The sequence below is a fragment of the Mesitornis unicolor genome, unplaced genomic scaffold, assembly GCF_000695765.1.
Source record: "Mesitornis unicolor isolate BGI_N332 unplaced genomic scaffold, ASM69576v1 scaffold10358, whole genome shotgun sequence".
Taxonomy (NCBI): Eukaryota; Metazoa; Chordata; class Aves; order Mesitornithiformes; family Mesitornithidae; genus Mesitornis; species Mesitornis unicolor.
Window position 1 is genome coordinate 24,127 of NW_010201127.1, and position 26,424 is coordinate 50,550.

A 26,424-nucleotide genomic window follows, 5' to 3' on the forward strand; every position below is an offset into this window, starting at 1 on the left:
GTGAATGTGCCTCTCCAGAGCCTGGATGCTTGTAAGAAAGGACTTGTGGCTTGTGACAGGTGACCTGATGACAGTGGGAGGAATGGAAGAGAAAGAAAGTCACTGGGAGTTGGGACTATAGGGAAGAAAGCAGAATCTGAGAATGAAAGGAAAGAAGGGTTTGACTTGTGTAAGAAATAACTTGAGAGCAGATGAACAGCTGAAGTAAAGAAGGAAGACGGAGATTGATTGAACAAATTGCCAGAATATCTAGAGACTTCACAGGGTCCAGGGAAAGAATGGAGAGGAGAAGGAACTTGGACAGAAAATTTCAGGATGATGTCCTGCACTAAGAGTCAAGGAATGCAAGAAGATGAAATGCGTAAGGGTCTGGAATGGGCTGAAATGGTTGAAGTGTGGAGAATGGCAATAGGATTGATTGGGAAAGATGGCTGAAGTGGGTTGTGTTAGGAAAGGAAAGTCAAAGGTTAAGATCTGAACGCAGAGAACCCAGAAAGTAACGGGCAAAGGGTGGACTGGGCATGATGAGGCTGAGGATTGAAGATAGATAAGGAGGGCAAGTAGTAGACTGGAGTGGCTTCCAGCTGGGGAGTTGTTGCTGAAATATCAAACTTCAGAGATAAGTACATCTGTGATTAGAAAAGGCTTTTCTCTGAAGAATGGATTCAACTTCTGGGCTTTGCATTTCCTCTGTGGTTGTAAGGTACCTGTGTGAAATCAGTAAAGTAATAGGAACCCACATCCCCATTGTGGGTTCACACGGCTGGTGTCACAGATGTTTATGTGATCAGGTAAGTACCAATAATTCAGAATCATCCGGATTCTCTCTTGTCATACTTTTCAGTACTCTTGCTGTAGATATTTCTAATTTATCTTTATTTGCTTTTGCTGTATGGCATGTTTCATGATTTTATATTTTCAGTATTTGTCGAACAAACTCATTACGTTCTTTTTGATTATTACCATCAACAGTAATAAATAGCTTTGGAATGATCAAGTTCAAAGCTATCTTCCAGACATAAGTACTTATGTTTTCTGATAAACCAAAGGAGTTATTAGAGACCTGAATTGTTCTCATAAATGAGTACTAGTAATTTCAGTATAAAGTAACATGAAATCTGTAGTAAACCAATAGGAGGAGAAGGAAAGAGTTACAGCTGAATGTGAATGTCTTATTTGGATTCTGGATTATTTGTAATGTGAAGAAACAGTGAAGAACCCTGTACTATATATTGGAAAAGGGTTATGATCTTCTTTTAAGTAAAACTGTTTGTATTCTACCTGCAATACTAGGAAAAAAGTTGAAGAAAAAGAGGACCAACATTCAGGATTCTCTCTTTAGCAATAAATACCAATAGGATTATTTGATGTGAAAATGATAAAGCTACAAGACTGAGTTTCTTTGACTATTTAACCATTAAAAAATATAATAATAATAATAATAATAATAATATTGCCACACGCTCAGAAAGAGAGTTGATGTCTCTCTCAGCCACTTCTGTTGAACCTGTGCAAGGAGCTAATATGTAACTATACTGATGTAGTGACAAAGCTGAGATCTCATCTGTCTGATGATTGGGGTGATCTCCTTTACTGTATGCCAGATATTAAAAGGTCTGTGAACTATTCTCTGGGCTTATGTAATGCTCCAGAAATTCTGTTTTATCCAAAATAATCCTTTCCGTGTCATTCTTATTCTTTTTATCTACAGCTGTGTAAAGTCAATTGGTTTGGATATCTGTTTCTGTATCAGTTCAAAGTAGGGTATTTACTTTAGTTCCTTTTCTAATACTTCAGTTTCTTTTTTTAAGGTTTTCTAGTTTATAAAGCAGCTTTCCTATTTGGAGTCTTATGAATACATACTGGATTTTGCTACTTTTATAGCTTCTGTTCCTGTACCGCGTTTGTGATACTTCCTCCCTGCCATTTATGCTGCAGGGATATTTTTTTTTTTAAGTGTGGTACTTTAGAACAGGAGCAAGACTGTAATTCTCCTAGTATTGAATAGTTTGTGTCAAACTACTTTGTATTGTGACAGTGCCAATTATTCTTTGGTTGTATTTCATTTCTGAACTCTCAGGTGTGTGGGGAGAGGGGTCTGTTTCCTTCCATCCAAGAGGTGTCCAATCTTGTAGGCTGTGTGTTAAGTGTAGGAGTTCCACACTCAATCACATTCTCCAGATAAGGAGGGTGCTTTGATATTATAGTTACTTTTACAACTTTTAAAATATGTGTTTAAAAAGCTCGGGAATTACCAGGATTTCCCTTGCAGTGAGAAGTCTCCGTTGTCTTCCTCTTAGCTGCTGACTGTGTGGGGCAGAGGCTTAACACAATGGACTGATTTGTTACGGGTACCTTCGGCTGAAGAGTCACAGCAGATGTTTTGTGTGTGCACTGAGGGTATATGACAGGTGGTAATAAAACCTATGTTGTCTTACTGCTGTGTCTTTGGAGGCAGGTTACAACCAGCTCTTCACTCTCAGTACAGCCGATGCTGTAGGAAGCGTGACTCAGTGCCAGAGCTGAAGGTGGTACCTGTGTGCATGGCAGGGCTGTCCCGGCAGGTGGCACCAGCAGAGTGCCTGGCTGTCCGGCAGAGCTCCGGCAGCTCCTGTTCGCTTGTTTGTCTCACCATGTTCTGTATTCGTATTTGACATTAGTGATCTTTTTCACTGGATGCTTTTGTTTTCAGTGTTTCAAAGAATAACCAATACTTTCGCAACACACGAGTAGTATTGTAAAATGAAAAGAATCAGGTAGTCAAGCATTAAGAAATTTAAGAATAAAAATAGTTTGCATTTAATTCCCCTCTGTGTATGCATTATGATATATGATCATATGCTGTTTTGCCCCCGTAAGATTCCTGTCTTGTAATGTCCAGGATTTAATTTTCAAACTGTATGGACAGGCTGTGTTATGAAGGGAAGGGCCATTTTCTACCACACCTTAGTGCTATCTGTTGTAGTTTAAAAGAATGCAACAGGAAAACTGAACTAACTGAAAGTTGCTCTAGACCTGTTAGTCAGAGTTTGTGTGATGCTGGGCTGGCCACGTCTGTCATACTTTCACTTCAGCATTATTTGTGCCTCTCTTGGGAGGTGATACGCAGCTCATGGCTCTGTAGGCTGGTATTAATAAGTGCTCAGTGTTAAGAGCTACATCTGAAGCTGATGGGAGTACTCTGAAAAAAACTGTATATCTCAATTTAGCTACTAAATAAATATACCTGTATCTCTGTGCTTCAATTTGTTATTAAAAAAAAAAAGCTAACATATTCTTACTGTGAAGGATTGTTGGGAAAAGTAAATTTTCAAGTGCTTTTCTTTAGATATTGTGATGAATATGGAAGACTATGAGTATGAAACCAGTTCTGTCAGGAGTAGTGTATCTTCACTGTATCATACTATGCAGAGATGAGAAAACCTATTGAATGTTATCTTGGCAACATTTTCCCAGAGTCTTAAAAAAAGACCAGACCAAAATTGGGCTTCAGTTTGTGGCACAGTCCCACCTCTGTGAACAGTCTTTACGGATTGGAGTCACTTCGACTTACCTATTATTAACAAGTAGAGACACTATGTTGTAATTCTTTTGTAGAGCCTGTGTTTTGTAATTTGTGTCAAATTTTGAAAATGAAACTATGCTGAGTCTGCATTGTTTGCTTTTGGTGCAGATTCTTGAGAAAAATGTCTTTACTCTTTTTACTTCTCACTTCCAGCCTCTCTCTTTGCTGTTCTGAATCTTTGCTTGGTTTAGCTTTCCAGCTGATGTACTTATTACCAGTACCAGTATTTACTCCTTTGGGTTTATGTGTCCCCTTTTCAAGTCATCATCAGGATTTTTGTGTAGTCTCTCTTCTTGCCAGGTTAAGTTCCTAATTCTGATTTCTTGTCTGTTGTGTTCTGCTTCCTTTTTCATGTTTAGGTTGTTCAGTGGTCAAGCCCAATACTGTGATTATCCAGCTCTCCATCGTACTCTGCTTCAATTATTTCTACAATTTTATTTATAATTGTGACATACAGTGAATATTCTTCTACATTTATGTTATGTTGTGTTCTCTGTGTTGCTGTAGAGAGTCTTCCTAATGTCAGTTTTGTGTAATGCCAAAATGGATTGCAGAAGTTGCAAAAAGCAAATTTTTAAAGCCCTGAAGTGAAATAAAATACATGGGCTTTCTGTAAATGAAGTTCTGAGAGAATTAAGTTGTCAGATTAAAGCAACTTTCTGTTGAATGTTTGCAACTGATACTTCTCAGACTTGTAAATTAGCCAGCGATGGGAATGTGCCCTCTTGTGAAGAGTAAATGAAACATCCGTGATACCAGAATGACTGTCAGCGTCAGATCTAAATAAATGATGTATTGGGAAGAGTCACTGTGGCTTTTGTAGAGAGAAGGCATTTCAAGAAACTGAATTCTCATCAGAGTCAACATGTGAAGAAGGCAATGTAATACTTTGAAATTCCAGAAATTTTAAGCAAGTTCTTGATCTAAGAACATTTAAATGTATTAAAATTTAAGGTAATAACAGGCAAGATTGCCTCAGGAGAATGAAAGAAGGAAGTGAAAGATAGGAATAAGAGTCTTGTGAGAAACTTGCAGGTAAAGTTTCCAAAGATAGTACCTGTGCTCTTTGACGTACCTGTAAATGGCCTGACACAGAGAAAGGGTGCAGTGTGGGCGTATAACCAGGACAGCTTTTTCACAGAGGGTTATGAAGTGGCTATGAGTAAATTGCAGATCAAAGTCATTGTGGATATAGGTATCATAACATACTAGGGAAAATAATCTCGTCGTAATGCTGCAAACGTAGTAATGGGCTGTAAATGTGCATTGAGGGAAGAAATTAACAATTCATTGCTGATTTCTCTGGAAAACTATATTCAGTGCTCAGCAACAGTCAGAAGATGAGACAATATCTTTAGAAGCTATTAGCAAAGCAATGGAAAGAAGGAACATATAGTACTATACAAATCTATGATGTACCTAAATTCTAAACACTGTGTGATTCTAATCACATTTCAGAAAGGTGGTGCCAAAGTAGGAAAGACATTAAAGAGGATGAGGAGAGAGTCTCACTTAAATTTTGCTGTGAATATAATTGCTGTCCAATTTCCCATGTGGTGAGGAGTCACAGTTTTGCTCACATACTTTCTCCTCTCTTTTTTGGATTCTGAAGTCTGAAGCCTAAGTTGAGTCTCATCATGCTACCTTGCATCTTTGTGAGTCAGTAGCTGAAACCCTCAAAAAGCCTTGACAAATAAATGTGGTTTGAGCATGTTTGCAACAGGAGGAAAAGGTTAGATTCAGCACAAAGCACAGCAACAAAAGCTATTTTAATTGAAAAATACATGTGGAAGAGGAGGAGTGTCACTCCTCATTTTATATAACATTCAGTGTTCAGAGTAGTTATACCAAGTGCTGGGGCAGACCATATGACCAGTTACAGAAACCTTCTGGTGCTGGTGAACGTGATGAGTTGACACTGCAGTTGGCCTTTGAAAAGAAAATAGCAGGGAACATACTGCAGGCTACCAGAACAATTTAGTCACCCGTCTGCTGTGGAGGGCCCCTTAGGAAAGAAAAAAGTCAGTATAAATTTGAAAGTAGTCCATGAGAACTTCCTCATGGTCATGTCTGGATACCATAAAGATACAACATTCACTTGGGAATTTGCTAGCTCCATGGTATTTCCCTGTCTCCTGTGGTTAGGGTCTGGATTCCTTATCTGTCTGTAATTCTATCCATTACCTGGTGAAACTGAGAGACCAGTGTATCTGGAAAGGTGGTCCTACGAGAGACCATGACTCAGTGGTTAAGCATACTGGCGAGAGGAGAGTCCTTTGCCCCAGAACTGAATTCACATTTTGCTTAATGATACAGAAATCAGATATTTGCACAACCTTCTATTCAAGCACTTCCTACTAGCTGGTTTTGGTGTTACTCTGCTTGTCATGCGTGGTGTCATGAGGGACAGTCTTACCTGTGATTCTTTGCCCAGGCTTTGCTCAAACTGGGGTGTGAAGACAGAGCCTATCAGTTCTTTGTGAGGATATCAGCAAATAGTTGCTGGTCCCTGAATTTCTGTGATTTGACTATTCTTATATATTCATTTAAAATACTAGAACATGAGAGCTTGGCTTAGGATAGAAGAAACTCTCATGAGCCATCTGTTCAGATTAGAATCTCCACCGTTATTTAATCTCCTTGAAAACATGCTTTTTGGGAAACTGAAGGAAACTATGAAAATCAAGAGTCTTAAATCTTTGATTTTGAAAAAAAAGATATATCTTTCAGGGTGAGAAAATGGTTGTGCTTTCCTCAGAGCTGTAAGTAACCATTAATTAAAACTTAGCAACATATAATTCATCCATCACTCGGGCTTGATTTAACCTCTGCAGTGAATTGTTCGTGCAGATATGTGTGTGTGCCTACCTATGATGGATGTCAGACTGGATGACAAAACTGTATACCAAGGCAGAACACCCCAAATTTAGAGGAATAATATGATAGCTTTCTTTTTTGTGAGTGGGACTAAAGGATCTAAGTTTGCCGTACCTCTTTTATTTTCTTAATGCTTTTGCAACTCTTGCGCTATTCTAAGGAATAGTTTGTGGAAAGACATCTGCTCTGATTTATCGATAATGAAAAGTGTTTGTGTTTCTCCATTTCTTCAGTTCTAGATGTCTGTCCAGTTTCAGTACTGTCTTTTTCCTGAAGTTCCCCCTTTTTGAAAGCAACCACAGAAATGGTTATCTCTGGTAACGGTAACCAGAGAAATAATTAATTTCAAGTTCCTAGACAGCTCATACTCTGTTTTTTTTTCTTGTTTTTTTCTTCAGATTAAACTGGTAAAACCTATTTTAGTTATAAGTGGGAAAGCAGTTGATCACTGTAGGTTTGGAGTTCTGTAGTGTGGTTTCGTTGGTGCTGTGTTTTACTGATAAGGTCAGAGCTTTTATGCGATACGCCCATGTGAATGAAATTAGAAAATCACGTAGGCAGGTTATAACATTTTTCTGTTTCGCATAAAGTTGAATATTTCTACTTCATTGTTTACTACTTCAGTTTAAGAAAGTGTATTTACAACATACTAAAAGTACCACCAAGATATAAATGATATTAAATTATTTTATTAAGAAATTGATTTCATAAAAAATCAGAAAATAGTGTTCTGTAGCGCTGGTAGTAAAATTTATTTTTCCCCATATAAAGGCTCATTTATTTTTATAGCAATTTGATGACACATCTGCTTGCTTTATTCAGCTGAAAAGAAAATGTTGGTTCTTGGTGTTTTATAAAATTGCTTTGTTAAATTATTTTCGAAATCGTTCAACTTTTAACAAATGACATTTGATACTAACATTGGAAAGCAATTTCAGCTAATTAAGTAGATCCTTCTATAAACCATTGGAACATTAAGATGACAAACTGTTCATTCAGGATTATTTTAATTGGTACAATTATTGTAATTTTGTTGCAATTATGTGTTGAGCTAAAAGCTTTTGTCTAAATCATTGGAGGGTTTTTTGTTAATATACATAAGTAAGAAGAAAAGAAGTAAAATAAAAACTGAAGATAAGCATTATCTGTCTACTTTTTCACTGCAGTGCTTTAGACAAGTATCTATTAAATTATTCTTTTAAAAAAGTATGTTACATGTTTTCAACAATTCTCTAGCAATGTTAAAATTGAGCAAGATCATTTGAAATGCAACTTTTCTGGAAGGTTATTCTGTTAATTCCAGTTTTGACACTGTTTAAATACCTTTTAATAAAAAGGGTGAAATTAACTTTTGAGGGATTTGCGAGTTGTATAAAATCTATTGATGTATTAATTTAAGAAGTGTAGCTTTTTAGTGAGTATAGAAATTAAAAATGAAAAAAACTGTGGAAGGTGCCACATTCATCACTCTGCTTATAACACTCTCTGCAAGCATCTTTTGCCCAGGCCAGGTTTAAGCAATTTTATTTCAGTAGAAAATTTAATATTCTTGTAGACCTCACAGGGAGGCATTGCTTCTAAATATTTAACCTGCTTTTTGGTTTTCGGCCTCCTTTTTTTGCCTCCTACTTAAAACACAGGGCACATAAAATTATTGCATTTCTTATTCTGCTAGTAGTGTGCTCTCTGTTAAAAGGCAATGTACCAGTTGAGTAGTAGGTGGTTGTTGCCCAACTGTCTGCTGAGTAGGCCTATATATGAGGCAAGGCATGAAAGAGAAGTGGAGAAAATACGAGAGGACATGGCAAGTAAGACGTAGTTTCAGATGAAAAGTAGTAGGAAATGACAAAGGGTTGGAGCATAAGCTAACCGGATCAAGACAGAGGAGTACTTTTAGCTTTTTTAGTTACCTTTCTAATATAGAGTAATAAGCCATAGTTCTAAAATACTTTACAGATAATTTTAAGTACTTACAGTACAGTTAACTTGCATTAATGGCATCAAAAATGCTCCTGTGTGTATTTCAAATCACTCCAAGCACTGCTGGTTGGTGCTAGTTTAGGGTAGAACACAAGCCTTAATTTTAGCAACACTGTAAACAATTTCAGGGAAGAATTACTGTCCCATATTGCTGTAAAAGCTTTTCACTCAGCAGTAGCAGGGGGTGTCGGGTTCTTTGGAAGCTGATGCTCTAGTAGTCCATACAACAACTTGCTCTTATGCCCATACAGTAAATTTGCCTCATTAGGTCAACTCCATCATAAGAAGCTGCTCCAGAAGGGCAAGATAAGGAACTGATCAGGTAATCCAAATGCTGTATGAAGGAAGTTATGTGTCTTGGTCCTGGTTGACTTGAATTTTGGTTATTAACCTATTAATGTAGTATGGCAGTTGTACCTTTTTGCCTTCCATTTCTGGATAGCATTTGCAATAGATTTGTCTTTGATTTACTCTGAGAAGTGGAACTCGTGCTTCTGTGAATGAAGCGTTTGCCATGGACTTTTGGAGGAGAAGTGTCCTTGTGCCTGGTCCTGAGGTTTAACTCTATGCCGTGATGTAGCCTCAGAAAATAATCTTGTGCTAGAGACAGGGATGAGCCATGGCCTTTTCTAACGCTAGAGGACCGGCAAATAAATATCTGCTGAATTTCTGAAGTCCTACAGGTGGAGGTACTGAATACAAGAACCCTTGCATAAAGCCATAAAGTAGCTTCATAACTTTTAGTGGTGAAAATACCAAAATCAGATTAATAAGGTATTGTTGTATTCCACTTGTGTGAGTGATCTTGCTGGGCTTGTCAGTTAGTGAGACAGAATTACTTTTTTTGGCTCACAGAGCAGCTTTGAGCAGTCTTATATACTTCTGTACTACTGTGTTTTGCTGCTTTTGCATCTGTGTAATAAATATAATTATTTTCAAATTCTTTTGCTTTCTGTAATTGAAGTAGCACTGCAAAGCTGTGAATGAATCCAGGCATTTGTAACTGTATTAACACTTTTTTCAATTATAAAGAAGGCCGATGTAGGGTTTATTCTGGAAATTTGGTTTATAAATAGACCTTTATAACATTGTTCAGTGACAGTGCATGATACTGGGTGTGGGAGATTAGTTTAACGAAATATCAGTCTTTTAAGGATCACGCTGTTTTTTCTTTCTGAAATGAACAAAAGCAGGAACACTTGGGTGCTTTATCTACTGTTACTTGAATTGGATAGAGTCAGTTTTGCAAAGCAAGCTTTCCTGAATACCTACAGTAATAGGAGTTTTTAAATAGCTATTGCATCTGTTCAGTGAAGTCTCTGTGCTGTTTAATATGCACTGAGGGGTTTATAATTTTTGTCTCGATAGATATATCAAACTATAGCTTTCTCTTTTTTTGGTCTTTATTAAGATAGAACATTCGTGCCCTTACGGTTTAGTATTGAGTGTGTGATGACTTTTTATTCCTGCCTTTATGCAAGTGTGTTATATGAGCAAATGCTCTTTTTTCAATTTCCAATAACCTGTTGCAAATTTCAGTTTGAAACAGTATTTGCAGCACTATTCTTTCTATGTTGATAGTAGTGCAAATTTTCTGGAGTGTTTTTTTGTGAGAGCTTTTAATCCAGAAAAAATGAATATACACTGTCACTGTACTGACCAGACATGAAAAGAATAGGATAAATCATTTCAGAGCAAAGCATTATATTGTTAGTATTTGATTATTAGATATTAGAGATCAGTTGTCTATTCAGCAGACTGTTAAGCATCAAAATTTCATACTGCATTCTAAAGTGGCCCAGATTTTCTAGTTGTCTGTTTCTCAGATCAAACCTCAGAAAAAATGTCTTTGTCACATTTAATGAGAAATTATTTTATTATTTTAAGCAGGATTTTTGTCTTAAGCTGTACTGAGAAAAAATTGAAATGGCACATGATAGATAAAACATGATGTGCCTTCTGTTGCTCTATTATTTAATAGCAATAACAACTAATTAGGTCTGTTGTTTTTTATGGAGTGCAAAAGTTAAATGACTTGTCCACATAGTTACTTGCTTCTGTAAAAACACATGAAGGAAAAAAAAATAGAGTGTACAAAAAGGAACTTGTAGGATTTCTTTGTTTTCACCTTCAGGGAAAGAAGTTTGGGAAGAGCAGGGAGAATGGCCTTTCTGGGTATGAGGACTTGCAGAGAAGTCAACCTTCTACCTGTCTGGGAGCAGCAGGGCAGGCTGTTCCATGGCAGAAGGCAAGCTGGGAACTGAGGAGGACAGCAAGCCAGGCAGGGCTTGTCCTCATGAGCCAGAGGTGCAGTCCCGCAGTAGCCAAATCGGAAGATCACAGCAGGTTCAGTGACAGTAACCAGGGGCAGCAAACAGCCCTGTGGTCTGTAGCCATGAGGCATGTTTTAGGTCAAGCCAGGTAGCCAAGTCAGTGAGTCAAGTCCATGACCAGTAAGGTACATAGATGAAGCTCGGGCAAGGACTGAGAGCAAAGGCCTGAGCTTGAAGACAGTTCATGAATGAAGTAAGGCCTTCAGTGAGACTTCTCGGAAGTCTTACCACAGCACTCCCATCCCAGGTTACTCAGCTGCACTGGGTCAGAGCTGGGCTTGAGCACAAGCAGCGAAATCCCTGGCCAGGGGACTAGGTAAGAGAGCCTGTTGGTGTGCTCCAGGAGCTGACATAACTAACCAACCAGGGAATGTGGGCACGACACAGCCTTCAGCATGGATGAAGGTAGTTGGTGCTGCCACCGTTTTACCACCACCTGGTTGGGTGGTGAAGGACCGCATCCTGTGGTGGTGACCATCTCCTGCAGTAGGTGGTGAATGGGTAGGCTGTGTCATGTGTAGTCTAGCACCTTAGGATCTCAGCTGTGCTGGCAACATTCAGTGCTGGACCTACTGTTGAACCATGGTGGTTATTTTCCAGGTCGGTTGTGGAAGTGCAAGGTGGACATGAACTTGAAAAAATTTGGAGCAAGTTCTGTCTCTTGAGCGGAAGATAAGATGACGTACCTATGTGTACTTGTAGTAAATTATTTTTATTTGAGGAAAAAGCCAGAAATAATCCATCGTTGTTGGAATATAACTTAAACCACACTGAAAGCAGTTTTTAATTTTAGCTGTGCATGGAAAGGACACGTGCAGAATAGTGGAATGAATTTTTAAGGTTCTCTTCTGTCAATGTAACATTCTGTTTTGGGCTCATTCCTTTTAAATTCAAGTAGTTTCTTGTGGAAACAGACACTCTGTAACACTGACAGTTTTTGATGTTTCTGATTTAAAGAATAATTTCTCTGCCTCAGGAAAATCTATCCCCAAAATGAGAATGGGGGTGTTCATAGTGCTTTATTTTTAGATCGGTGTGCTTATATTTTAGAAAAAGTAACTCCTAAAGTGCTTTACTTGCTAACCTTTTATTTTTTTATCTGAAAAGTACAGGCACATGCGATTTTTGTGGCTCTTTGCCAAAAGATTATAATTTACATAAATATTTCTTTCAAAGGCATAGTTTAAGACATTGAGCTCAGGGGGTTAGAATAGAGACTTCAATCTGCGCACCAGCAGTGGGCTATTGGCTTCTGAACAGTGGCTTTGTTCATCATATTCAGAACACTGTTCGCATTCAGACTTAAGTAGAGCTGGCATTAAAAATCAGCTAATTTGTTTCATGTGATTCATCAGCTGTGTGTTTTATTTAAATCTATGTCACATTCTCTTTTGGCTTTTTATTTTGTAGATTTAAGTGTTGAAGTAGGCCACTCTTTAACTCTTCAGTCCCTGACTTAGAAAGTGGCTTAATTTTAGTTTTGCCAGTGTTGAAGTCTTGTCTAGAATATGCACAGTAAATGTATATAACTAAAGTGTGCATTAGTGGGTTTGAGTTTTTTACTTTTCTGATGTTTGAATAAAATCATACACATTTACAGTCAGTTTAGTCATAGTTTTATGTATGGCAAAAGAGAAGAACCTAAAGTAGTAGCTAAATGTTCTCAGATTCTGTTGAGTATGCAAGTTTTACTTTGATACTGCCGATGTTCTTAATTTTTTTTTTTTATTTTCACCATACACTCCTTGAGGTAAGGACCACTCTTAACTCGTACTGAATTTCTTTAAACACTGCTGGAGAATGAGCTGTTTCCATTCTTTGAAACTGTGACCTACTTCTGGGTGTGAAGTTTCTCTTCTTACAGAGGCACCACCTTTTATTCTCCGAAGGCTGGAGCCTGTGAAGCCTTACATGTATTGAACTTCCCTAAAGTGGGTAATCCCATTGCCATGTGGATGCCTGCTCATTATGATTTACAGGACCCGAACCTTTGTTCGAATAGGCTACACCTGCTTTTAGGCTTTGTATTTGTTACATTTTCCTATGCTGTAGAAGTGACATCTCATTGTGAATAAAGTTGTTTGTAGATACTGCTTACGACAGCATGCTATGGCAGTGTTCTCCATCTTGATGAGAGAATTTTTTAATTCTACTTTTAGTATAGAGCAAGACTGTCCTAAAAGGTCAGATTGAAAGATTAACAAACAGTTAAAATAAACTTTGTAATGTAAAAGAGTTACACCAGCTAGCATCAGTCCTCATTTCTTTTATATGTCTTAACATTGAATGCTAAATATTCTGTGTAAATCTGCCACTGTTGTCTCTGGACTAATGCCATGGTACATAAAATTGTACTTTTTATAGAGGAACTAAAAATAAAGATAAAATAAGATTGTTCCTTTTAAAAATCTAACAAATTGTGAAATAAGATCATTCAGCTAATGCTAGATTTAGTTCACTAGCTGTATTAAAAATGCATTTAAATTACAACCAAGTTTTTAAAAAGTGTGTGTTCTTTTCATAGACACATGAGTGTGTATTTAATGCAAGAAATTCTTGGTTGCAGTTTGATAGGTTACTGAGTGTACATGAGGGCTCCTTCCTCCCTTTCCACCCCTGCACTGGCATTTGCCTTGGCTGCTTCACTTGTCCAGTAATCGGATAAAACTCTTACACTTTGTGCTGTGCTCACTTCTGTTTAGCGAGTTGCAGCAGCTCACAGTGAACGTGTCTATGTTAAGTCACCCCTTTTCATGGAACTGCAATCATGATATGTTTTTGGGAAAAGCCATTAACCTAGTGAGGTGCATCATTCATTTTATAGTTATAGAAAGTTTTTTATTTTTGCATATTTTTCTTCTCATAACTTTTTTCTATTTTTCCTTTCAATACAGTGTGGTTACTTCACTAGTGTCCATATAGAGTGCTCTCACAGTCGCTTCGTAGTCATTGCTATAGCCATGTCAGCCATTCTCAGTGCATTTTTCCACTGTTTCCATTTTTATTGCACTGCATGCGAGAAACATTTTTTCGTTTTAGTAATCGTGAGTTTAGATTATCATTCCTTTTGTGGTGTCAGATGAGATACTGGTCATGATGGTAAATAAGACAGGTCCATCTGACCCCTCATGTCAGCGTCCATCTCTTGCTTACATTTGGTAGGAGCTTTTCATAACCATCCACAAGGCTAACATTTAATCCTTCTCCTTGTTCCTTCCTAAAGCTCTCCTTTATACTAAACTTACTAAAAAACCCCACCATTGCTTGAAAATAGTCATCATACAACAGTCTTTTGTATTGATACTTTCTCATTGCTTTGTTGTTCTCGGTTTGCAGCTTCTGTCTTAGTAGGTGAACTACTTGAAAGCAGTTGTTTTACCACTTTTTGCCATGAAATCATGCACAGTTGAGTTTTGAACAATGTCTAAGATGCCTGCTGTTCCTGTTACAAGAAATGTTAGTTTAAAAATGAGATTTTTAACCCTGGAATTTGTGATGGGGGTGTCAGAATTTGTATGGATGTGTGAGGTTAATGTTGACAAATGTTACCTTCCCCTTACTCTGGCTTTGATGTTGCTGATCTGTGGATTCCTGATCGGATTTTAGTCTTCTATATGGCTTCTTTGAGATTCCTCTGAAGCATACAGTTAGATCAGATTACGCAGAGGTTTGAGATTCTTTGCATATTAGAAAATGTTAACCTGTGCATTCTGCAGACAGTGCAGCTCTTTTTGGGTTCTTGGCAATTTTCTGGAGAACAGGGAGAATGGATGCAAGTGTACCAGTATTTCACCCTGGAATAGCACCATGCAAATGGAAGTCATACGCTAATAAATGTGGTTTATGAATTCTGTAATTTTTCCCCCAGAATTTCAAAGAATATTCCTACAACTAAAGATGTCGAACCTCTGCTTGAAATTGATGCAGATATACGGAACTTTGAAGTATTTTTATCTTCGCGGACACCTGCTCTTGTTGCACGTGATGTAAGAACCTTTTTGCCATGTACTGTGAACCTAGATCCCAAGCTGCGAGAAATCATTGCAGGTGAGTATGCTTTCAAATAAGTGGAAAATCCTTTTTGTTCTCAATTTTTTCCAACCTCCTTCTTTGCACTTAATATCTGCAGTGGCATTCCCTGACTTTGTTCACAAGCTCTGTCTCATTAATCTCATCAGAAACAGTACAGGTCTGACTGTCACATCAGACGTGCTTACCATCAGAGGCGTACTTGGCATCGTGTATTCCTGCATTTCTTCCCAATTGAGTGGGGATTTTTAACTTGCTTTCTCTGCTTGAAGTTATTTAATATGCTAGATAGACTTACGCAATAAACTGTCCTAACTCTCCTAAAGACTCCTGTGCATATGTGATCCTCAAGAGAAATCAGCTGAATGCAGCTGAAAGTGACATTTGACGTTCTACTTGATGAGTTCTGATTGGAGTTAAATACACAAAAATGTATTGTAATGAATTGGCAGACAAATCAAAACTTTTTCAAAAATTGCAGGGAAAATCTCATTTTTCCCTCCTTTTTATTTTTCAGATGTTCGTGCTGCAAGAGATCAAATGAATATTGGAGTACTTCCTTATCCCACCTTGCCTTTACATGAGGCGCCTGCTAGAGCAACATCTCTGTTCAGTCAGCCTTCGTCAGCGTGCTCTTCTACAACCTCTTTCAACGGACCTTTCAATAGCGGAGTTCTATCACCACAGCCCCATAGCAGTTACTATAGTGGTATGACAGGACCTCAGCATCCATTTTACAATCGGGTAAATAATCGAGAACCAGTTAACAGTCTTCTGATCTAATCTGGTAATATTGCAGATGTCATGTATAAAATAGTAAAAGACCCATGCAAGTTTTATTTAGGAGTGGAGAACAGTCCAGAAGTTGATGCATTTCGCATTAATGTTCAGACATTGTAGCGTGGGGGAGAAATGTGGTAAATTGCATCAGAAAAACAAATTACAGAAGGGGAAAAGAGTCAAATCGTTTTGAGACGCTCCTCAGTTGTAGGATATTGCAGGGCTTTTTTTATTTTTGTGGGGTAAACTGTACTCAGTTGTTCACATACTTGCTCAAAGACATTGGAAGAGATCATGGTGCTTCTTTGGTGATTTTGGTTAAAACCTGCAGAAACGGAGTGGGGAGCTACATCACAAGAGTGCATGTCTGTCTTCCTTTTTGTCTCTTTTTAAAGTTATTCTGTGAATTTTTCCCAGTGTTGCACTGGTTTAAAGGAAGTAACATAAATTGCATAAAACATACATCTTTTTGAGCTATGTGTGGGCCTCAGAAAACATAGTCCTTGGTATGGCTTACTTGAAAATTAAATGAAGTACTTTACTGTATTGTCTGATTCAGTCGAAACTTTCTGTTTTTATGGGATGTATTCAATATTTTTAAAGTTTATTTTAAACTTCTTTTTGCGCAGTAGTATCAGGGAACAAAAATAGAAAGCTGATAATAAGTCATAGCTTTCTTCTGTATACAGGAAATAGCTTCAACTTTAAGTAGATTTGACTGTAGGTAAATCTTTAAGCTAATAAGCTGTAAAGAAAATTGAGTTATTTCTACATCAGTGTTAACCAAAGCAGAAAAGAGTACATGTAGCACAGAAGAAGTTACCTGTTCTAAAATTATTCTTATATACTGTTTTGTTGAAAATAACTCAAAATTACATATACTTTGAAGTAGTCCAACACTGATGAATGCTTGTCACCTGAATCTTTGTGCTGGTGCTAGCTCAGCTTTGTTAAAGTAGGTGTTTAATTGGAGACCCTGTTTTTGTGTCTGTGTTACTGTACATGACAAGGTTTAAAGTATGTGGTGATATACATTTGAAACGTCTATGTTTTTTTGGTTCTGATAAGCATTTCAAAAGCAATTATTGGTGAGTCATAAGCTGTCCTTACAGTCAGTTGATTTGTTCATTTCTATGAAGTGCATACACAGGCTTACAGGCGTGCTTTCTTTTTTGCCTGTTGAAGACTAAAATACTTCTGTTTTGTCCTTTCTGGAATTTTATACTACCACTCTAGGTATAATTGTTTTTAATGTTTCATGCTTTCAAATATTGACAAAGAGCTATATTCATTACTTTGGAGTCATAAAGGTACTTTCATGAGCACCACATACTGAGCTAAGTGATGGAAACCTTATAATAGTAGAAAACACAGGCTGAAAGGCTATTTCCTTCAGCAATTTCAACATATTTCACTTCTCAGGTTTTTGTAAAAATGGTGTTTAAAAAAAGAGCAGCAGCTGAAGAACAGGCTCTCCCCAGTAGCAGTTTCTGAGAGGTCTTGGATACCTGAGTGGCACAACGCAGTGGCTTCAAATGCTTCTGGGGTAATGCCTGAATTTTATGCAGAGATCCCCCAAGTTCTGGGGATAGATTCCTCCTTCTGACCAGTAAATGGTTCCTGTCCTGTTGTCTTTAAACATCTATTTGTGCTTAAGAAAAAAACTTTTGAGCTGTTGGGGAAAAAGCTCTTTATAGGAAATACAAATTTTTTATTATGTATGTTTCTGCTTGTTCTTTACCTGCTCCTGTGTTACGGACCTTGAGTGTCCAGTGACATTGTCTATTCATTTTTGGTTTTAAACCCCATTCTCCCTCTGTATAAGCATAAAGGAAAGATTGTAGTCCCATTTAGCAGCTCTTCAGCTTGGCACTTTGGCTGTCAGTGTAGAACTATGCTGAACGTGTACGTTTTGCCACCCAGGATTCAAGTTCAGCTTCTCAAAATCACTGCTGTCATGGATCACTGTGGAGATCATGTTTCTCATGGGGAAGGTCAGGTCAGAGCAGTAGGCAAGTCTCATTGGGGTTTTGTGGGTGAGAGCTAGAAATTGTGGTATGTGAAGACTGTTTTTGCAAAAGAGGAGCAAATTCTTTGGTATTTTGGAAAAATAATGAACACCACACTTATACTTTATAGGCTATCTGCAAACTTGGAGAAGAAGTCTACACTGATTTATGCCCAATGTGTATTAATATTGATCTCACATTTTCACAATACCGTATTATTGTACTTCAAGTGCAGATTGAGTCTGTAGAGTTCAGGCCTATAATGGAGAGTTGGGAAGTGGCTGAGATGGGCTCAAGGCATGATTAGAAATTATGAAAGAATTGGGGGGTAATTGCCTTACTGGACAAATTTTTATTCATTGCTTTGTAGTTTGATGACTTGCAAGCAACAAACACGCTCACTGTGTGTTTCAGAGGATAGTCTTCGCAGTGAGAGCAAGGACTTGGGTACACTATGATCATTAAGCATTTCATGCTTGGGGTTTTCCACGTGGTTTAGGCTGTGAGTGGAAAAGAGACATTTCATTATTCTAGAAATAACATGAACTTTTTTGAAGAGAGTTTCATTTCCAGAAAATACAATAGAATCTGTGCCTTAGGACAGTGAAATAATTTTAAATCAGTGAATTTTCTGAATCATCCTACGCTAACCAATGAATGTAAGGCAAAGGCTGGATATTGATCCTCCTGCCTATTTAAAGAACACAAACTTCCACTTGTAGACTAATGGTTGCAATGCATACCATGTCATTTCATATGCTGGAAGAGCATATGAACTTTTTGATGTAATCGTGTGAAAGAGTGTGCAAAGGCTATCTCTAACAGCTAAGAATATGGATTTTCCAGAAGTTACTCAAAGTTGTAGTATATGCAAAATAAGTAATTTATGTACTCAGGAATTAAAAGTTTTACGTTCAGTTAATTTAGAGCTGCTTCTGAGTGCAGAGGTTTTTTTAGTCCTTGTAGACAAATCCGAAGTGGAGCGCTTTAACAAATTCTACTTCTCTATTGAGTCATATGAGGAGCGGCTGACGGAACTGGGATTCTTTAATTTGGAGAAGAGGAGGCTGAGGGAGACACCTTATTGCCCTCTACAGCTACCTGAAAGGAGGTTGTAGTGAGGTGGAGGTCAGCCTCTTCTCTCAAGTAAGAAGTGATAGGATGAGAGGAAATGGCCTCAGGTTGCGCCAGGGGAGGTTTAGATTGGATATTAGGAAAAATTTGAGTACTGAAAGAGGGGTCAAGCATTGGAACAGGCTGCACAGGGAAGTGGTGGTGGAGTCACCATCCTGGAGGTGTTAAAAAAACGTGTGGGTGTGGCATTTCAGGTCACGGTTTAGTGAACACAGTGGTGGTGGGTTGATGGTTGGACTTGATGATCTTAGAGGTCTTTTCCAACCATAACGATTCTGTGATTCTATAAAATGGTTTGTGGTGAATTTGGTGCAATAGACTACTCAGAATCTTGTCATGTGCAGAAACACAAACAAAATGGTATGTTCTGTTTTGTTAAATACACGGGTAATACAAAATTTATTAATGTTATGTATAGAAACATCAGAAATCAGCCATCATTTAGAGATTTCTGTGTGGGTTTTTTTTAAGAACTGAGTAATGAATTGAAAACAGTGAGCACTCTTAATTCTGCTATCCTAAAGTCTAGAGGCTCTGTTGCTTTCCATTACTTTGCCTTAAAGGAGAATTGATAGGGATGAAAATCTTTATTTCAAAACCTCACTCAAATTCACAGAGAAGTCAAAACAAAATTTCACAATGTTGGGGAAGCAGTTTGTACTTCCTAATTGCATTAGCAGTTGTAAGGTTCATAACTTGCAAATGTGTGCACACACACACACACAGAGTTGATTTTAAAACTTGGAATACTGGGGCCTATAGAGTCCTCTGTTGTAATTATATTTGCAATTGTGAGATCTCTGTATCTTCTAGAAGTGACTTTATTAGAAGCCTGAGTTCTCATTTGGACCGTTGACACTGATGTGCTGATAAGACTCTTGGAAATTGGATATTGTTTATTTTCTTGAAATTTGTTAGTAAAAGGGGATAGAAAAGAACCTAGTTATAAAAAGCGTGGTTAGAGTTAACTGGTATTTGTGGAGGGCAACAAAAGTATTTCTGATTTTAAAAAGTGTTTCTGATATTTGTTTTATGATAATTAACATTGCCCTTTAAAATGTTATTTGTATTGAACAACATACATTGACGTATTTCCAACAGAGCAAAGTTCAAATATTGTCTGCTGTAAAAATCCCTTCATAGATTCAGAAAATCTAGCATTTGTGGAAGCCTTCAGATTGGTTGCCACAAATACGAGAAGTTCTAGTGATGCTGTTACGTATCACACTTTTTTCTTTTCATACAGTTGTCTTCAGTATTATGAAACGCTATCTGTTTTACTGAGCATCTAATGTGGAGTTTTTCAGGTCTGAGAGAGTAAAGTTATCAGAATAATCCTGAAATGATCCTTTTCCCATACTCAGAACAGAAGTGTTGCTACCAAACCACTCAAACTCTGTTCCTCCAGCAAACCATGCCAGAGCACCCATTGGTGCTGAGGGATTTTGAAGAACTCACTCCAGAGCTTTTGGTTGAATTCTGTTCAATGCAAAAAGCAAAGCAAGCTATTAGTAATTGCTGTTTTTCACTTTATTAAACTCAACTAGAGGATGTGTTTTGTTGAAATAAGTTTTATTTTATTATTACATTTTGATTTGTGTAATTGTTTGTCCCTTTTTTTGTTACATTTTTTTTTCCATAGCCATTCTTTGCCCCATATCTTTACATGCCAAGGTATTACCCTGGCAGTTCTCATCTCATCTCACGTCCACCACTAAAAACGAGTTTGTCCAGAGATCAGAGCAATGGCCTAGTAAGTATTTTGAAGGATAATAATTCGAATACTAACCTAGACAATATATATAGTGAGTAATGGAAATGAAGGTTATTAATGATGATTCACTGTTAGACAAATACAAGCTCTATATTACAAATAGTTTAATCAAAGGTGTTGTTAATATGTAATATAAAATGTATTTTGCTTTAATTTAGAAATTACTTAATGAGGAAAAGCAATTCTAACATACAGGTATCAGGAGTAGAGAAGTATTACCTGTAATATTGGCAGGAAAATATTTTAATAAAAATGCCAGCTGTATTACACTAAAGAAATTGATATAGTGTAATATTGTAAGAAAAAGAGTGCAACTTGTGAACTTGTATTCAAATTCTGTAAGATAAAATGACCTCCTTTAATGTTGTGGAGAATATTACAAATTGGAAGGCCAAAGTAAAAAGATAAAGGGAATGTTTAAAATATTTAAGTAAAACAAAATACATTTTATCTTAAGTATGCATTGCTTGTCGCTTGGTTTTGTAAGTACATGTAATTCAACTTGATTTTACCCATTGAAAGGGAAAAATAAGCAGACTTTTCTAGCTTCTTATAGAATACTAAAATTCCTATTTAACAGTATTTATTTTACTGATATTTAGCTGTTCAAATTGAATTAAGAACTAAGAAAATCTAAAAAACTAAAAGCCTCACTTGTCAATCAGTTTATTTCTAGGATATTGATACAATGAGCAAAGCTATTAAAAGGTGGTGAAATCTTTAATCGCTTAAGGAAAATAAATGTGTTACTGTTGAGTTATGTATTATTGCGAGATCATTCTCATTTGCTGTTTACTTCACATTTTTTGTTGAGCCCTTGATAATTGTACCCAACCCATGATATTTTGTTGTTGGTAGGATGTTATCAAGGAGGATGCTGATGAGGGGCTTCCTTCACCCACAGACCCCTCAATGGTAAACGAGTAGTCATGTGGTGTGGAAATTTTAGCATCTCATTGCTTTTTCAGCAGTCATGAGTCTGCATTAATCATAACTGCAGTTCACTAACACTGCATCAGTGGCTTTGGTGGGCAAATAGAGTAGTTGAAAACTAATGTAGTTCGTGAATGTATTTAAGAGCTAATATTTCACTTGTGAGATGTATTACGTTTTTCCCTGTAGTTTCCCCTTCCCTTTCTCAGTAGTAGCTGTGGTGAGCTTTCAGTAGAGAGTGTTGTGGTAGCTGAGCAGTGACGAATGACAGCCAGTCATTCAGCGTTAGATTTTTAGAATGAAGTAACTGTGGTTTTTCTGCTTTAGTCAACTCTCTCACCTGATCCCTACTTCTTTAGTTGGTGACATAAAGCTATTGTAGTTAACACAATGTAAAGCAACTTTCGATAGTTTTATGTTTTGTTGGTTTTTAATTGCTGGTCATAAGCTTATTCTTGAGTCTGAATGCTAACAACTGCCTTTTCCATGACTTGTTTTTGTTTTATCCTAAGTATTCACACAAAGATAGTGTCTTTATGGGTATCTGTTTTAACTCTTAATTGTGGGAATCGATGGAAAATCATTATTTATTACCAAAACAAAGAGGTTAATATGATTGTCATAATTCTCTTAATACTTGTTGCCAGTAGTTGTTGGCAACAGTTATAGTTTGATCTCGGTTACTTTTTCTTGTAGTAAATCATTGCAAAATGTTTTTCCATTATTCTGCAATGAAAAAAAAAACCAACCCACAGAAATTCCAGGACTGTGTTTAAATGCACATAACCTTCTCTGAGCACCCATATACAGATGATGACATGGAAAATGTTCGCTGAGGTTCTCCCTCCTAGGTCAATTAGCTGCCTTGTGCGAAGAGATGACTTTGGAGTAAGTTTTTCTTGTAGTATGTTTTTAGAGATGCTGATGCCTTCCCTGTGTTTGGTCCCTTATCTCAGTATCTCATTCTCTTCCCAGTTCTTGGCAGCTTCTGAGCGCAAGGAGAAAAAGTAGGGACTTTGGAGAAAGTGGCAGAGTGACGGCTGAAGTATGTGTGTATCCATGGGTGTGAGGAGGGACACGGGGCTGGAAAAGTGGGATTTATCCTCAGGGCAAAACAGTGAATGAGCTCCAGCAGCAGACCTGGACCTGGCGGTTGTTCTGCTCGCTGCTCTGAGTGCATATCTTAAGCACATGCAGGCTGCAGTTGCAAACAGCAGTTTAAAAGACATATGGAAGTTATACAGTCTGTGGGCTGAGGGTAAGAAAATACAGGAGTTAGAACATGAAAAAAGAATTTGGTTGGAGTAATGATAATGGAGGATTTTATTAGATCTGAGTTTAATTTATGTTACTGTGAAGCTGTGTAGCACAGCACATCAGATCATAGGCTTATTCTAAGACTTAGCAATATTTAACCTACAGTGTGAATCTAAACTTCTGAATTTTTTAAAATCTCTTGGGTAGAGAATGTTGAATGTTGTTAGTCAGGGTACGGTATTCTGCGTGCCTGACAGGATGATGCCTCATCGAGGTTTCATCTGTTCTAAAACCACTTTTTTGTAGACTTCATTGAAATGTCTGTGAAAGGAAACAGTATTACACTTGTTTTAGGTACTATAATTATCCATAGGTGATGAGTACAGTAATTTCATCCAGCTGTTTAGGTAGCTCTTAATTGATGGGTCATTGCTGCTGTAGAAATGATACAGCTTTTACTTATTAAATGGATTGGTGCATGCAAAGTAATGAAATAAACTGAAAAACCCTACTAAGTAGTTAATGAACACCAAGATGTGTAATTGGTTTGGTGATTGAAAACAAGAGGAGCGTGCAGAATCAAAACTGTCTTTCATGCAAAACTGGCAAGGAGCCAGAAATGATGCGATTTTCCTTCTGTATGAAATAGAGAATAATCATTATTTTGAATGTTTAGATCTTACAGGGAGAAAAAAAATCAAACGTGTTGCATCAGGAGTATAATTTTTTTTAACAAATCATCATTGCTACTCACGGCATAAGTTGGCAGAGCTGTGTTAGGATGTCACGTGATGGGGGGTTGGACTGGATGATCTTTAAGGTCCTCTCCAAGCCAGACCATTCTGTGATCGTCAGCTGCCATTGGTGTCGATCTGACATTGGAGTTGACAGAGTTCTGAAGTTTCAGATCCTAATCATCGATCCTGTAAAGTCAATGTAAGTCTAGGTTAGCTTAGTGAAAGTCAGAAGTATTTTGAGAGCAGTCATCCTGTATCAAGAATTTGGATTCTGATGACAATGGTGTAACTTACCTATCTCAGACTGTAGCTTACTGGTTTTTACTGGATGGGTTACAACATAGACATCAAACCAGTAAGTTCACCAGTGCCATCTATGTAGTACCAGCATGAAGGCGCGCTGCAAATTTGAGGGTATCAGCTTAAATCACTGATGAAAATAGACTTGACTTAAGGTGTCAGCCTTTGCACAGCTGTGGTGGAGGCACAGACGCACTTCTGCTGACTTTACTGTACAAATGACTGTTTCTGACAGGATCTGCAGAAACTTCTAGAATGCTCTTCTGAAGAGTTCATCATTGGATTGGTGTTACCAGTGTCTGTTCAGAGTATCCCCTACTACTGTGCTAGAAAGCGAACTAGCATTAGCGGTCGTTATCTGTCATAAACTTCACTGTGTGCTGTAGTTTGCATTGTGAATTATGTTGCAATAGAATTACGTTGTTTAAATGCATTTTTCATACTGCATTGCTGTAGTATGAAATGTGGAACATCAAGATGCAGTGTGTGTGCTTTGAAAGAGAACTAACATGGCCTAGAGCATGTAGTGCTGATAAACATGCAATACTCATGAAGAAACTGGAAGTGCTTATCAAAGGTTTGGGCATGAATTGAAGTGTGTGGCATGGTTGTTTTCTTATATGGATTTTCCAGGTGTAGGTAGCATTTTTGTGCTCTATTTGTTCTTAAAAGAAGGACCTTTTCAGTTCTGTGGGTTGTGGTGGTTTGCGTTTTTAGGGAGTGGGGAGGTGTGGGTGTGCTTGGATACAAGGTTTCAGAGTTATTTGAGATACGTTCGTGGTATTTTTTCACTTTTATCACTTTTGAAATGGTAGCAGAATGTTTGGTTGAAAGCAGGATTTTCCATCAGAAACATAATGTAAAACTTGTATGCAAACAAAATACAGTAAGTGTTGCTTTATTCCAAGTGCAAGATGCAGTAGTCAGCTCGCAGGGAAATGGTATTTGTATAGCATTGTACTAAATGTATGTTCTGAAGGTCTATCTTAAAAGTTTCACCACATTATGAAAATAACCCGTTTCTGTCCTAACACTGATTTCCTCTGTTTACTTCAAAGCATGTCATCGGTGTGTTCAACCTTTCTGATGTCTCTTTAAGCTGTTGTTTCTTTTCATTCTGTTTTGTCCTTTTCTCAAAGCCATGTATGTCTGGGTTAAGCAAAAACAGACAGGTACAGCCACTTTCTGCGAATTATCAGTCACTTCTTTCAGAGTCATTCCAGGAGCTATCATACTGGCGCTTCATGCTGGGCTGTCTGTAAACTAATGCTCATTACTAGCCTTGAGGTTTGTTTTGACAAGCTGCTTTTAGCTTCTGCATGGCAAATACTTTTCAGACTAATGTTCTCTAAGCATCTCTAACAAAACCACTAAGGCTGAAAAATGTGTCAGTTTAAGTACAGTTTTAATTCACTTACATGATGACAATATCCCTAAAGCTATTACATATTCTTCGGAGAGTGCTTTTTATAAAGAATGATTTGGATTAATGTGCATCTATTTCAAACAGTTCGCACTTTAACTAAAATAGTCTAAATATTTTAGCACTTTCCCATTTTTTTTATACACAGAAAGAAGAGTTTCTAAACTAACTCTTAATGCTTGCAGAAAGAGTGACTTGTTCTTGATTGTTAAAACAATATTTTGATCTGAAGGAGAACTGTTAAATTAGAAATGTGTGAAACTTTTCTTCATTTATTTGTAGGTATTGATAGATAATGTATTTAACAGATTCAGAGAATAAAAGCAATTACTTACACACATTGCTTAGGGATCATTTATTTTAGTAGTGCCACAATGTAATTTAGGCTGCAATAGTTTATTTTATTTTAATTGATAAGCTTTCTTTCAAAAAATAATTAAGATTTGAATTAACTTTATACTTTTATTTATTGCTATGTTACCTAACACCAATAGCAAATAGTGTGTTTATGGGGAAATAAGGAAAATTGAGATGTACATAAAAGAAGTATATGATAAATAGTTTAGGGATGAAGCTTCTTCCTGTCATCTTCATCAGTTTGGTGGTTGGATTGTATCCTTAATATAAATATTTTAGCTCTGCTAAAAATCAGGCTAGATTAAGACCTGAATTTCCTTCTTTAGGTGCCTAATATGGTAACTAATTGGGTATTGTAGGCATCTAATTAGGGAGACACTGCAGAATCTGGAAAGTAACTGTCTTGTTCTCAGAAGGAGTACCAAGCCCCTGAGTTGGGTCCCTAGACTGTAGCGGTATTATAATGTGTAATATCCCCAGATGGGGATATCTCTGATAACAGTAAGTTAGAAATAACTCTGAGGTTAAATAATAGTAGGTAATGGGGTTCAAGATTGCTGCCTTGAAAGCAATGGTTTAATACATTCTTCTTAAATACCCTGGTTTAGATAATTTAGATGGGGTCAGTGCCGTTCTGTGTGATAATCCTTGGTTTTCATAAGCAATATAGTTGGATCTATTAATTTATATTATTTCTGAAATATTAAATAATTTTGGAATAATTAAATAAAAATTGAGAAAAGGTGTTACCACTGTAAAAACAGTCTTCATTGGTGATTTGAGGAATATAGTCCAACTTGATTAACTGAACTCTAAGTAGCCAAAATGCACTTCTACATCCCAGGATTTGCACATGTGATTATGAGCTCTCAAGCTTTAGAAGCTCTTTTGTATCCTCCCAAAATGAGCTTCATGTGGTGCATGGTCTACACTGCT

At 37.2% G+C, this 26,424-nt stretch overlaps 1 protein-coding gene across 1 annotated transcript in view; it reads left to right on the forward strand.

The window, feature by feature from the left end:
• The window catches only part of KIDINS220 (kinase D-interacting substrate, 220kDa), a gene marked incomplete at its 5' end in the record, with an annotated part of 56,903 nt that overhangs the window by 23,299 nt on the left and 7,180 nt on the right, over nucleotides 1–26,424 (forward strand). The window contains 4 exons of the mRNA XM_010189972.1: nucleotides 14,624–14,802; nucleotides 15,302–15,528; nucleotides 20,350–20,460; nucleotides 21,340–21,396. Coding sequence (XP_010188274.1) covers nucleotides 14,624–14,802; nucleotides 15,302–15,528; nucleotides 20,350–20,460; nucleotides 21,340–21,396 — 574 coding nt within the window. The remainder of the gene's footprint in view (nucleotides 1–14,623; nucleotides 14,803–15,301; nucleotides 15,529–20,349; nucleotides 20,461–21,339; nucleotides 21,397–26,424) is intronic.